The sequence below is a fragment of the Drosophila arizonae genome, chromosome 5 (genome assembly GCF_054131065.1).
Source record: "Drosophila arizonae isolate 15081-1271.41 chromosome 5, UAZ_ARI_1.0, whole genome shotgun sequence".
Classification (NCBI taxonomy): Eukaryota; Metazoa; Arthropoda; class Insecta; order Diptera; family Drosophilidae; genus Drosophila; species Drosophila arizonae.
Window position 1 is genome coordinate 11,100,960 of NC_142925.1, and position 15,269 is coordinate 11,116,228.

At 45.3% G+C, this 15,269-nt stretch overlaps 1 protein-coding gene across 5 annotated transcripts in view; it reads right to left on the minus strand.

Annotated features, from left to right (window-relative positions):
• The window catches only part of fra (neogenin protein frazzled), a 46,256-nt gene that overhangs the window by 2,770 nt on the left and 28,217 nt on the right, over positions 1-15,269 (minus strand). For 2 of the 5 annotated variants that reach the window (XM_018009592.2, XM_018009590.2), the window contains exons 2-6: positions 3,847-5,034; positions 2,056-2,686; positions 1,715-1,997; positions 1,443-1,652; positions 50-1,380 (exon numbers count right to left, since the gene is read on the minus strand). In XM_018009592.2, the coding sequence (XP_017865081.1) occupies positions 50-1,380; positions 1,443-1,652; positions 1,715-1,997; positions 2,056-2,686; positions 3,847-5,034 (3,643 nt within the window). Of the gene's footprint in view, positions 1-49; positions 1,381-1,442; positions 1,653-1,714; positions 1,998-2,055; positions 2,714-3,846; positions 5,035-15,269 lie in introns of all 5 variants that reach the window. The other 3 variants (XM_018009589.2, XM_018009588.2, XM_018009591.2) reach the window with 2 other exon arrangements.

Here is a 15,269-nt window from a genome sequence, read left to right on the forward strand (position 1 = left end):
AATCAATGGAATTAGTTAAGGCTGAGAGTTAGGTACAAAGCTGTCTTACCTCTTCTTGGTGTGCTCTGGCGAGGATTGCGGCTTGCGCCGGCAGAAGAGCAGTAGACCCAAGAGCAAGAGGACGAGCACCAGAATTGTGCTGCCAATGATGATGTAGAGCAGATTCTGATTATCGATGCCCTTGGCAATGGTGTCCGCCTCCTGCATGATGACCGCGGCGCTGGTGGTGAATGCCGTTAGGGCAGAGAAGGGCGCATTGTTGCCGCCCTTGGTGGTGCGTGCCTGCACCTTGAAGTAGTAGGTGGTGTAGGGCTTCAGGTTGGGCAGCATGAGCATCGTCTCATCGCCGGCGAACGCCTCGATTGCCCAATCCCGGTCCCGCTTCGTCGTGTCTGTCGTATAGTAGACATTGTAGCCAGTTATCTGGCCAACTGTGTGCTTGGGCGGCAGCCATTGTACGATCACATTGTGCGGATTCTGCTCGTCCAGGCGCACGCTGACCTCCCGCGGCGGCGTAACGGGCACATTCTGATAGGTGGTGTTCAGCACCGACATGGACCACGCCGACTCGCGGCGACCCTTCACCACCTTAACGGCGAATTCGTACTGCGTGTTCGGGCGCAGATCGTTGATCATGCAATTCAGATCGGTCGTGTTGTGGTAGCGATAGCGATTGGAGCCCGTGATGCCGTAGCTGACCGTGTAGTGCCGATTGTCGGTCACGTGCTGGTTCTTGTTCAGCATCGTGTCGATCCAGTAGACGACGATCGACGAGCTGGACATGGTAATGGCGCGCAGTCCAACTGGCACCTCCAGCGGCACTGGCACATCGAGCGGCTCCTCGTCGCGGGTCTTGATGTTGTCATAGATGGGCGGGCCGTCGCCCTTTATATTGCGTGCTCGCAACGATACCACATACTCCATGTTCGACTCGAGATTCTTGAGCACATGATAGCGTTCCGTTTCCTTCAGCTCAATGGTATTCTCATCGGGTATGCCACGGCCCCAGCCCAGCACATAGTTGCGTATTTTGATCTCCGGCTGCTGCGGCGGACCCCAGTGCAGTCCAATGTTATCAGCGCCTGGCTGTATATTGATCCAGACGGGCTTGCCCGGCACCTGTGTCTCATCCAGATCGTTCTCCAGCGTAGTCGCGCGATACCACTCTGTGAACGGACCAGACCCATTGACAGTCATGGCGGCAATCTTCACTTGGTACTCGGCATTGCGATCCAGCGAGTTCAGCTCGAAGTAGCGTATATTAGCGGGCGTGCTCTTCGCCTGGGGCGCATCCTTCAGCTTGCGATAGCGTATCTTATAGCCCGTTATTTGGCCATTGCAATCCTCCTCAGCGGGAGGCTCCCAATGCACTGTGATGGACTGTGAATGGCAAAGCGAGAAATTAGCCTTGGCTCTAATGGAGGAGTGCTTCAGTTACTTACGCTCGAGCTGGTCACCTCGAGGGTGACATTATTGGGCGGCTCCGAGGGCGTTGAGGAGAAGGTCTTCACCTTCAGCTCAGCGGAGGAGTCGCCCATGCCATTGCGATTGAAAGGCACCACGCTGATCACATAGTCCGTATACGGACGCAGATCGGTGAGCAGCAGCTCCAGCGACGTGCTGTCATTGTATCGATCTGCACCGCTGTCGTTCTGTGGAGGATGCGAATGGTGAGTAGCTGGTAGACAGATGGTTAAGGACTCTGAGTGCTTACCTCGGAGTAGTAAACACGATATTTGAGTATCTCGCCGTTGGTCACGGTGGGTGGTTGCCAGTGCACGTAGATCTCCTTGTGGCTGCGCGCATAGGCGTCCACGTTGCGTGGCGGTCCGGCGATGTTCACCTCGGGCAGGGTGCTCGCCTCGAGGGGCTGCGAAGATTCGCCGATGCCAAAGTTCGTGTTGGCCACAACTCGGAACTGATAGGTGCGACCTGGCAGCAGGGATTGTATGCTGACCTGCTGATCCTCGTGCGACTGGGTGACGATCTTCTGCTCACTGTGAAGGGAATGAGTCGATGAGGGAGTGATCTCATTTCTAATCCATGCCGACTTACCGTTCGCTGTTGCTCACGCGATAGAAGACCGTGTAGGAGACCACCTCGTTGGCGTTCTGCAGCGGCTCCTGCCAGCTGAGCGTCACGAAGCGGGGCTTCACAATCTGTGCCACCAGGTTGCGTGGCGCACTGGGTAGGCGGGCCACTAGACCGCTGCTCAGGGGCTTCACATCGCTTGGAATTTCCTCGCCTGCGCTTAAATCTGTTGAGGCAAAATTGGATGTGGGGGACATTTGTTGTTGTTGTGTTTGCTGTTGTTGTTGTTGCTGTTGGTTCTTGTTCTTATGCTGCCAGGAGGCCAGTATTTTATCAGCACTCGCATCGTCATACTCATCGTCAAGGTCGTCGTCCGAGTCCTCGTTCTGTCGGCGCAGCGCACTGATCTCGCCCGCCCCGTAGTTGCGATCGTTGAGCGGCTGCTCGATGGGACGCGCAAATTTGCGCAACGGAATCTCGGCGGATTTCTCATCCGCATAACTGTAATCGTCACTGTCCAAGTCTAAATAGCTGTTGCCACCTGCCTTGGTGCGCAGCTCAGCCGAGTTGAAGGGTCGTCGTCGTCTGTTGTTGTTGTTGTTATTGTAGTTGTTGTTGTTGTTGTCGGAACTGTGCAGGGATTTTGTTGTGTGGCCTTGATGTTTACGTTGTTTGATTTTGGCTTTGGATGGGCAGGAGTTTGGATGGGATAATGAGGGATTTGATAAACGGTTGGCGGAAATCATGATGTGGAGTGGAAAAAAAGCAAGTGAATAAACAATAAGTTAATAAATTAATTAATCAAATCATAGGGAAATTAATCAAATTCGCTTTTTGACTGCCCACGCGGGAGTTGGGATACGAAATATCAAATATTACTTAGAGGATGTTTAAAATATTATTCAAGGCATATTAAACAGGAGATATGGAAGAGATAGAATAGATAGCTTCATATATGTACAGAGTACCCAGTATCAAAAAAATATTTAAGATGGGAAGGAAGATATTAGATTCTGATATGAATATACATATATAGGTAGAATTTAAATTCTAATTGAACTGGTTATTTGAAAGAGTATGAAAAATATTGAGTAAAGAAGTTTAAATTTGAAGAAGTTTAAAATTGATACTATATAAAAATCGTTAATAATTATTATCTGAATCTCACATGAGAAAATTTAACTATATCACTTTATGTAGTTAAGATCTATTAAATAAACTTTAAGACTTTAATAAGTGTTGACTTCATTCAATTCTTTTTTATTCTTTACTTAATCTGAACAAGACTTGTATAATAATTCTGAGACAGCTTTTACAGAAAATTGAACTCAGAATGGGTTTACCGAATTATAGTCTCTAATGGTCTTAATATTTCAGAACTTCTTTTAATACCATCTCGTAAAGGATCAAACTATAGACCAACTATATACAAATAATTTTACAAGGTAGCTACAAAGCCTCAATCATCTACTTCCTAATTCTCTCTATAGGTTCTATTTCGGGGCAAAAGCGAATTAGTTGGTTAAATGAAGATAACTTATATTTAGAAACAATACAAAACACATAGATACAAATAGATACGCACACACACACATATATATATTTATATTTTATATTGCTTATATACAAAACATATGAAATTATTTTACAAGAGCTGAGGGAATTCGAGGGGTCGGGGAGCGGCGTTAATTTCGTTAAGTGTGTTTTATGATACAGTTAGAGGGCCGATTGCGTAAGCTGGAGCATAAAATACTGGACACCAAGCAAGTAGAGTCTACCACTACGTATATACAATGGGGCTGGCAAGTCTCTTACCTCCTGGCGGCACAACACGCAGTCGAGCCGACGCCTGAACGGTGCCAGCGGGATTGGTGCCGACGCACTGGAACATGCCCGCGTCGGAGTAGAGCAGTCCGCGAATGCGCAGATTGTGCCCGTTGACAAACTGCAGGTATTCGTTGGGCGTGATGACGTCGCCGTTCTTTAGCCAGCGAATGGTCGGCTTGGGCTTGCCGTGGATGGCGCACTCCAGGTTGAGCACCTCCTTCTCGGAGGCGGTCTTGTCGCGTGGCGCCTGTATAAATTTCGGTGGCACCTGCACTTGAACCGTCGCCTGGGCGTCCAGGGAGTCCACCGTGTTGCTGGCCCGGCATTGATAGTTGCCCGAATCGATGTCCTCGGCGCCGGATATCTGCAGCGAGCCGGTGCCGGTGATGGAGAAGCGTGAATCGAGATGATTGAGATCGAGCTCCTCGCCGTCGCGTAGCCACTTGATCTGCGGCTTGGGCACTCCATTGGCCACACAGTCCAACGTGACGGTTTCGCCCTCGCTGACCGTCTTGGGCGAGGGTCCCACTAGGAACGAAGGTGCTACCGCCTGCTCGGCACCGGCTTCCGCGGGCTTCTTGATGTTTAGGTTCATCTTGCTGCTCAGCTGGTAGGTACTGCCCGAGGTCACGTTGCACTGATAGGCGCCCCGATCGTTGGCATTCACCTCATCGATCTCCAGCGCTCCATTTGGCAGCACCACCATGCGCAGCTTGTCCAGCGGCAGCGGCATGTCGTCCTTGTACCACTGCACCGTATGCTTTACGCCCGGCTGCCAGACATGCTCGCCCACAATGCAACGGAAGTACGCCGTCTGGCCGGGCAGCAGATACGACTCGATGAATTCCTGATTCAGCTCCGGCTGCCGCGCTATGGCCACCAAGGCCGGACGGCTGAGGACGCTGCCAATGCCGTCGGCGCTCAGCAGGCACTGGTAGGCGCCCGTCAAGCCACGATTCTCCTCCACAGAGCTGATGTAGAGCGAGCCGTTCTTCAGCTGAGTGCGAAACGTGTCGCCCACAACGCCCAGATCCTGGCCATCAGGTCCGCGCCAGCGTATCGTCGTTGGCGTGGGCGTGGCCTTGCCCTTGCTAGCCGCCTTGCCGGCGCACTGCAGCAGCACTGAGTGGCCCTCGGGCACGACAGAGTCCTGCGGCTCCAGCGTGAATATGAGTGCTAAAAACAAAGAGAGAAAGAGGAAGAGAGAGAGAGAGAGAGAATAAGTGGATAAGTTGTTGTTTCTGTTCTTGCTGTATGCGAGTAAAAGTCACCACCATGTGACCTGGTTGGAGCACGCGCATCCACTTGACGCGGCGCAGTGGAGGGGGCGACACCAGCAGCTGCAATCTGTCAGCTTGAATAATTAAAGCGACAAAAGCCTTGCCAACCACCGCCCCCATGCCCCGCATGCCACCCACTCTTTGTTTTAGGCTCGCCCTGAGGCTAGACAAATATTTGCATTTCCACTTTGACCTCACTCTCGCTTTACCAGAGCGAGGGAGAGGGGCAGGAGCTGCTGCCAATGAATATCTAACATACTTTAATGGCAACAAGCGCCCGGATCGAATACCAAGCCTAAGCCCCAAGCATAGGTCGACTTGAGGACCGCCGCTAGGCTGTTGCCGCCAGCCCCAGTGGTGGCACTTCGGCTGCGCTACCATTGGGTCCAAGGAGATAAGCCCCAGGCATTGTTTCAAATGTCAAATTATGTGGAGCTTAAAGCCTGCTCAAGGACTGCTAATGAAGGCAGCCAAGGCGGAGTTTGCAGCTGAATTTATGTGAGAGTGTAAATTTAAAAAGAAGAGAATCAATATTCTCTTGAGCTCATTTGAGAAACTTATTTATGCATAGATGTATACAAAAAAGTCTCTTCTATGTTCTCTCCTTTGATTGAAAGAATTTCTGAAGCAATCGCCCCGCTTTTCGAGCTAGTTTCATTTCCCGTTTAGCCTTTTTCAAGCCAATTCGCGTTTGCCAGCTCCAGTTGCGTTGAGCCTTAGCTGTTATATTTAAGTAGCATTAATTAGGCATCAAGCAGTCGGCTGGGCAATGCGGCGTCTTTTATAATTTGCAAAAATTTATCCAGCTGTGCAAACGAGTGCCACAAACGCACATACTTCAGGCGCAGTTTGAAGCAGGAGCTGGAGTAGTTAGAGAGGGAGTGGGAGTAGGAGTACGAGCTGCTGCAGGTGCAACCGGGTGGGTTCATTTATTGCCGCACGCTGTGAGGCAGTGTGGCAGAGCCCTCTGCTGCTGCTGTTGCAAGTATGTTGACCGCACGTGAACTCCAACGGCACTCGCAACCTCTTGGACTTTTTTTTTAGTTTTTTTTTTTTTTTAGAATGTTCGCAATTTGCTCGCTTTGTTTTGCTTCCGCCTCGCTTCAGCTTCGGGTTCTGCGCTCTCGAAAGTTTTAAGCGACGAGTTTACGAGGCGTGTTGGCTCCTTGAGCTCATTGCTGGGGAATACCAAAATATGTATATGCCGCGACATAAACTGCAAAACAACTCAACTGTTTCCCTTCGTGCAGAACCTGAGAAGCTGCTTTTGCCCATTGCCCCCTGTCCATTGATTGTGCAATTTATTTTCCCGTTTCCTTTCAATTTCCAATTGGCATTTCTATTCCATTTGCGTCTGGATCATATGCTACTGCCACAGCTCTCGCTAGGAAGTCAAACATTTAAAGTTCCGACGTGCGGCTTTTATGGTTATTGCCCCGCGCTCTTGGCGACCCTCCCGAGCTCCGAGCACCGAACTCTGAGCTCACATTTTGCGGCTTTACGTGAGCGCCGCGACTCATTGGCTGCCTGTCACATTTCACTCGATCCACGTAATACAATTCGCAGACATACGGCCCCTCCAATGCTCCCTATGCGAAATACCCTTAGCCTGCTTCATGTTGATGTGCGGGGATATATAAACTGAGTGATAGAAGTTTGTATAAGTAGAGCAACTTTCTCTTTTGCTGTGGAGGGTGTTTGAGTTCCTAATGTAGAGATGATATAATATCAATAGAGATGTATGTTTATATCCTCAAAGCAAGAGCTTCTCGGATTTGCATATTTGAGTCCCAACCTCTTGGACCTAAATGGAGTACTTAAAGAGAGAGCCTTATATATTATCGATTATCGATAAATACACATGTAGATAAGCTTGATTATTTGAAGATCGTCTTAAATTTATATGATTACTGATATTATCGATAAATACATATGTAGATAAGCCTGTTTATTTGAAGATCGTCTTAAATTGAAATGATTACTGATATCACATTTAGACTGTGATGAAACACCCAAGGTTCTTTTCATTATTGACATCATCTTACATTATATTATATCATTCATGCATTATATTATATAATTTTTCCACAATTTCCACTTTCATCCATTTACAGGGTATACACACAGTCCGTCACTACTCGTGCCTCGTTGTAAGTAGGCTTTGTAGCAGTCTTTTAGGCGCTGCTGGCTCAAACTAAAGACTTTCAATGCTGCTGCGTTGCACAGAGAGCCAACATAACTGTGGTCTAACCCTTATAAGCCACTTTTGCTCTCGCTCTACAGACACGTCCGTCTCTCTTTCACTCTCCCCCCACCTCTCTCTCTCTCCCTGTTTATTTTGATTCTGTCTGCAGCTGCATTTTGATTGACATTGGCTGTGTGAAGAAGTCTTATGTTTCTGGTATTGGATTTCATATATGAGTTTGTGAGCTCAGTTTTATGTGCTACCTGCACTTTGTGGCACGTCTCAATTGTGCGTCCCAGCGGGCCACGCCCGCATATGCCGAGCGAGCATTTGTGGCATTCAAATTTGGAATTTTCAAAAAAATATGCCAATCTATAAAACATAATGGTGCTCTAAATCAAATAGAGACATTCACAATCAAAATTCGTATAACGGAACGAGCGAGCGCGAGCGCCGCGGGTCGCGCGTTCAATTAAAACCATTTTTATTGCTCGAATTGATTTTTATTGTCTTTCGCTTATGTATGAATGCATTTCACATTTCTCAGATACAGCGACAGACAGAGACAGGCACATTTCGAAAGGCGAATCGAGGTTATCGCGACTGCAGCTACCGAAATTGTGTCAATCGCTTGGGCTGCGTGAAAGGCTCTCTGTTATCAGAGTCGGGAATTTCGGGGGAAACTATAAAGCTCGCTATCGTAAAGGCAGCAGCTGCCACGCAACCACGCCCACTTGCACTGGAAATTAATTATCATGTTTCTCATTTGACAAAGTAAGCAAGAAAAATCAAAAAAACCCATTTAATTAAATGCTAATTGGATATATTTTTAAAACCAATAAACGATGAGAGTATAAGAGAGAGAGAGAAAGGGAGGGAGGGAGAGCCAAATGAAGTTGCAACCAGCTGAAAGTTCCACTCAGACTACGGGCACATCATAATCACATTTCGTAAATTTCGTAAAATTTTGTATCGCAGCCATTAACAGGGCCTTTCACTTAGTTTTCCCTTCAGCCTACCCCCTCTCTCTCTCTGTTTGTCTGTCTGGTCGGGAAACCGCAGTGGCGCCGTGGCATATGGAAACTTTGCCGGTTGTCGTTGGCAATTAAATGTGGCAAAAGCTGCTGCTGCTCTTGGCTAATGCCACACGCCCCATCATCCTGTTGCAACTGTTGAGCCGTCTGTCTGTCTGGCTTCCTGTGCGGCTCTGCGGCCCAAACTAAACTGGAGTTGCGTATAGAACTTCCTTGACAATGCCATTAGCTGTAATGCTTTAAGTTGACAGTTTTTATACGTCGCCTGTTGTTCCGCTTTGCATAAACTCTTGAAAGTCGCAAACTGCAAAGTTTCAGTTAACTTTGGATAGACTATTTGAAATTGTGGAGCATTAGCAAGGAATATTGCAGCAGCTCATTGGTAAGATTATTTAACTTAATGATATTTGCAAAAACTCAAAGTTCAATGCTAATTTCAACTTTAGACTAATTGTTATAAATTTGTTAATCTCTGTTTACTCTTATAATTATTACCTCCTGTCAATTTCTTATTATATTTGTAATTTGTAATTTTTTATATTTAAGAGTTCCTTTCTATATTATTTAATATTTAGTATAATATGTTATATAGAAATTTTAATAAATTTGTATATTTTTGATCTATTTCATATTAAAAACTTCCCTTGATCCTTTAACAAACTCACCCACTTGTGCTTTAAATACCGTTAATAATATTTTAATGCGCCTCAACTTGAAACTCCCTGGCATTTCCGCAGAAATTGCAAGTCGGAACAGACCTATTGAATTTCATGTACAATTTATGCATTTTACCAAACTGTGGTTGGCCTTTGTTTCAGCGGAAACAAAACGAAAACAATAACAGAACAAAACACACAAAAAAGGACGTACGTTGCATTACTTTTATTATGCGGCTACCCCCGCATCTCCATCCATCTCCTACAACGTTCACCCTCGGCAAATTCGCTCTAGCTACCAAGCTCCCTCCTTCATCCACTCTCTCTCTCTCTCCATTACAGACCAGAATTTTTACGCTTGAAAAGATTTTTTGTGCATTTGTCGAAATGGAGGAGTAGGCTGTAAAATATGTAAATGTATAATGCATAATGGACTGCCAGGCTTAACTCTACCCCAACCCCAAAAGGTTCTCCTTTCCTCGCCCTCTCCCTCTCTCTTTCAGTAAATAGAAATGTTCACCATGTAAATCCCCAAGTAACTTTTGTATGTAAAGTCTTTAACGGAAACAACTGCTCCCTAATCCCATGCAGAGCCTAGACCTTGGCAAACTCTCATATGACAAACATATTTCACATTTTACACATTTTTCCCCTTCACATTTGCCGCCGCAATTGGGCTGAAAAAATATTTATTTTAATTAAGGAAATAAAAGTCCAGAAATTATTTGAATGTGAAAAATTATGATAATATTATACAATAATACCCGTTTCTCTGGCTTAATTGAGTTGTCTTCTACAACATCAACAATTGGCCAAACCTCGCTCACTCCCTCTCGCTCTCCCCCCAAACTCCCCGCTCTGCCGACTTGAGTTTGCTTTAATTACGAGCTGTGCAGCCGTCCTCATTGAATCGAATTAAACAATTATAATTTAGACAGATTTGTGCGCTTATTTCCCTAGAAAAAACTTTAAATTGAAGCCAAAAGAAATTGAAAAGCAACGAGCGAAAAAGGGAAAAAATATATATAGAAATGCAAAGTAAAATATTTGATTAAATATGTGTGTGTGTCTTGACTTAATTGACTTTAATTGTTCGAATCGTCGCAGTTCAGGCAACTGCAATAACAACAACAACAACAACAACAACAAACACAAACACACAAAATGTGCGAGTCACGCACCACAGAAATTTACATAAGATTAAATAATTTTTGGATTCAGCGGGTCTCAGCAATGGAAATGCAAATGCAAGCCAAAGGAAAGGAAAGCACACACACACACACACACGCGCACACACGCACACGCGTCAAATGTCTCAGATGCTAGCCAGAGGCGAGGGCAGTTTAGAGACTATGTATTTTATTATAGTATATCATATATAGACCAGAGTATAGGATTTGTTTTTGCTAGAATAAGTCCACAAAGCTCTAAGCAACAAGGATTGCATTTGAGATAGAGAGAGAGAGAGAGACAGATAGCAAATGACAAGTGGCTAGGCTGATGGATAAATAGATAGGTAAAGAAAGAAAGATAGAGAGAGAGAGAGAGACAGAGAGAGAGACAGAGAGAGAGACAGAGAGAGAGACAGAGAGAGAAAGAGAGATGAAAAAGCAAAGACAGAGACGAAGTGGACTGCCGAAAGACAGATGGACCCGAAGTGAGATGAGCCAGGGAGAAAGACACGAAGTGACATGGGACAGTGAGACAGAGACAAAATGAGATGGGATGCCAAAGTGGGGAAAGAAATGAGAGGCATAGCAGCAAAAATGTGGGTGGAGGTGACACCTAGACTCTGCTTAGTGAATTCAACAGACAATAATTCGTTGCCAAATAAATATTTCGGAAGATTTTATAAACAATTTACATAAGTGTAAATAAATTACACATGTATTTTAACAATTGCTTTGAAAAAGAAAAATCGACTCGATTTTAAAGGATTTTAAATAAGCACCAAAGTCTTGATTTTTAAATATGATTTGGATTATCGACAGCTTCACGGGGTTACGTTTCACTAAAGCACAGACAGTTTAACAATCGGCCATCAATGTGTAGTATACACGCACACATCTACACATGCAAATGACCTCTCAGAGTCAGCGCCCCATGGCACTCCAGTCGGGAAAGCTAGCACATCAGCGCCAGTGATAGAGTCGAATAGTCAACTCTTGGCTCTGGTCTGGTTAAGGCCACTCCGTGAGTGCATTGATAGACCGAATAGTGTCCGCTGCATCCTAAACTCCTGTCGCCTCTTCTTCTTCTTCTTTTTGGTCTTCTTTTCTACTGTCGCAGCAGCATGAATATTTATGATTTTCCAATGAATTTGCATATTTTACGATTTTTCATTTGCAAGCGATAAAAATCAACAACAACAGCAGCAACAGCAGCAACAACAACAGCAGCGGCAAGTTGAGCAAATGTTGGACAGCTACAGCTCCATCCCATTGGCCATGTCCACAACCAGATCCACAGCTAACAAACTTCACTTCGGCAAACACAATATGCAAATGTTGATGTCAAGCAGCGACAGCAGTAGCAGCAACAACAACATAAAGTAAACGATAAAAAATTAGCAGTTCGTAAGAAAAACTGCTGTCAACTTTTTGTTGTTTTCTTTTCATATTTGTTTTTCTAGCCAAAAAATTGATGGCCTAAACGAGAAAATGGCCATCATTTCGTTTTTCCTTTTTTTGGCTACTGCAACTGGACGAGTTTGCCGTGCGCTTAAATCAATTGGCTAATTGCCAAGACTGTTAGCTTATTACTTTAGCTGACCAGCCACGCCCAGCACATGAGGGCAACAGCAGTAGCAGGGGGAGCAGAAAAAAATAAAACCAATCAAATTTACATTTGGCCAAAAAGAGAAAATGGTCAAAATACTTTGCATTTTCGCTTCACAAAACACGCAACGAGCAGCTCGCGCAATTAGCCAAAATTGTATGTATGTTGCAGCAGCAGCAACCACAACAACAACAACAATGGCAAATATTTAAAGAAGCAGCTTGACTAAAGCGCCTATCGCCTGGCAAACATCTCCAGCTGAGAGAGAAAAGGCCATTAGAGCGAGCTAATGGTAGCACCTTTTAAGGTTAAATTGGACAGGGAACAGCAGCAGAGGCAAGGTATATAGTTAGTAGGCTATATAGACAAAGTCCAGCTGGTAGGCCAGATCCCGCTTATCGCCAGCCAAATTTATGCGCAGCAGCCGGCACTAAGGGTTCGAAATGTGCCAATAAGCTGAGCAAAGAAAACAAAAGAAAACAAAAGAAATGCGGGCCAAATGCTTAAAGCCAAGTCTTGGCCAGAAAAAGGAAAAGAAATACAAAATCTACATAGTGCCTGGCCTGGCCTGGCCTGGCCCGGACTCAATTGCATTTGCATTTAGCCCGGTCGACGCTGTCTGGGCTCTATCGGGAAATGTGCATCGCACGCTCGCGCCAGAGTGCGACCCAAAGCCTCCGGCCCAAACACGGATATGGCCACAATGGCAGTTGCCACAGTTGCAGTTGTAGTTGCAGCAACAGCTTCGACTGCATCGATTTTCGCTGGGCTTGGGCTGATATTCCGTTTGGTTAGCCAAATGAAATGAGCTAAAGCTGGGCCAAACACCAGCCAAAAAAAAAAAAATAAAAAGACTGGCTGGCGGAAATGTCTGCCGACTGCATACGAAATAATCCACTCGACACCCCACACACCACACCCCACACCTCGACGCCTGCTCCTGCTCCATCCGCCATCCGCCACCCGCCACCCGCCACTTGCAACTTGCAGCTTGCTGCGTGTGAATTCGATTCGTTGACTACAAATGGTCAGCGACGTGTGAAACGCAGCCAAAGGCAGCTGCAATGCAAATTCAAACTCAAATTGTGCACTGCCAAGTGCACAGAGGAAGCCAATTTTGCAGCTCTTCTACTTATTTAATTAATGCGGGGCGAGGGAGAGCGACTAGCGTGTGTGTGTGTGTCTGTGATAGAGGGAGAGGTAATGTGTGTGTGTACGAGTGTGTCTAGCTCTGCGACTTCATTGAACTTCGAGTAATGTGTCTTGGCTAAACTGAACGTTTAATAAAATGGAAATGGAAATGAATTAAAAGTCTCTGCATTGCATTGCGATTATCAAAGACAGCATTTAATTAAAAAGTTTAGCCAAAGAACATTTAAGAATGTAGTGCAAAAATAGAAAATAGAAACTAGAATAAATTAATGTATTAGGGAATGGAATAGAATGGAATGTAAATGTGCAAGATGTGATTAAATGTATGGGATGCATAGAGAGAAAAAAAGTGTTTAGGAGTTGACAGGAATAAGAAAACTTAAGAAGTGAGAGAGAGAAAGATAGAGATAGAGAGACGAGCATATAAGATAACGAAACGGAGATATTTTATAGACAGATAAAATAAGTAAAACTTAGACACCAAGATTTCATCGATGAGTATCTAGAATTTAGTTCAATGAAAGAAATTCTCAAAAGAGGCAGATGATATTAGAAATGAATAAGCATGTTTATAGATTTGCTCAATTAACACACACATTATGTATTTCTATATTCATGGTATTACATACGTCTCATATATATAGACACCCATCATGGCTGTTGGCTGTTTATTTCTGTGCTAATAGCTGTCTGTCACCTTGCGCCGCTTGCTTTGATTAACACTCGGAGCGAACACTTTTGGCTTTAATGTGGCGCCTTGTTGAAGCCACAAAATGGCCAGAAGCAGAGAGTCAGAGTCTGAGTAAAAAATAAAGCCGGCTGAAATGGCTGCTGCCTCAGGCGACTAAAATAGCTAACAAACGACAGACGACAGAGGGGAGACGGGAGACGGGAGAGAGGAGAGGGAACAGAGCAGAGCAGAGCGGGACGCTTGGCTGGCTGGTTGGCTGGGACAAGCTGCGTTTGGAGATTTAAACTGAAAAGGCGACAGGATAAGCGAAGCCGCATGAGGCCACAATACAAGCGGCTAGGCAACATGCCCCACCCTGCACCACCTCAGCAACCCACCAATCCAAGCCACCCACCCATACATCCATCCATCCAGCCGCCTCTTCACTTGCGTCTGTCTGCGTTTGCCCTGGCGACACGAAATGCTGCACAAATATAATTATAAACGTCTGCCTACCATTAGATGGCCCAGACTCGGCTAGCTGCTCCGCACATTTTTTCATGCTCGCCCACTTTGCGCTCGGTGGTGCGCCATGGTCTGGATTGTCGCATCAAGTGAAAACATCAATGGACATGAAACAGGGAACAGAGAACAGAGAACAGGGAACAGGGAACACAGGGAACTGCCAACTGACCAAAGGGCAAATCAGCTTTGTCCGTTTATGCGCCCCTCTCTGCGCTTCTCAGTTGCCATGCCGTTGGCTGCACTTGGCATTTGGCATTTGGCATGTGGCATGTGGCATTTGCCAGCTTTAAAGTCCACTTTCAATTGATTTGATGGCATTTACCCCCTTCGCAACGGTAGCCAGTCCCAGTCCCTGCCCCTCTCCCTCTCCCTTTACCAGCAGCTGGTTTCAATCAGCATCCATTGCTTTTATTACATTTCAATTATGCTAATTACAAGCAGCCAACAAACACCTAATGGCTCTTGGCCAGGATTTATGTGTACAGCCCATGCCGCCAGTGCCCCGCCCACATCGACTTACCTCAGTTATCTCTCTCACTCTCTCTGACTCTGTCTATCTCGCTGCCATTTCATTTTGTCATTGAGCAATTGCGGTTTGCAGCTAATTTATGAGCTCAGTGACTCGTCTACCGAATTCCCCCTTTGCTGCCTTTGACTCGGCTCAACTGCTTCAAAGTGTTCGGTTCAGTGAACGGCGAATACACGGTGTTTGTATCCTGTCTACGCATAAATAAAGTTTTTACATATACAACCTATGAAAATGGCTAAACGTGCCATTGGCCTCAAAGGAAATGAACAACTATCGATTGCAACTTTACAATTTTATAGTAGTTTTCCATGGAAATTACCTTGAATTGTATAAATAGAAGAGACATAAGTTTGAACAGTCCATTGGGGAGTTAATCGTCTTAAGAATTCATGAGAATTGCATAGAAGGGCGTAATTGAATTTAAAGAGAAATTTGTGAACAAAAAAGTGGACTCATATGGATTGTTGAATAATATCTATAGGGTAACTAACTTCATAGCTAATCTATCAATTTGTCTTTTATATATATATATAAGAGAAGCTACCTATACATATAAATGTATAGACTTGCTTAAAAACTCAGCCAACAAACCTGATAAGAAC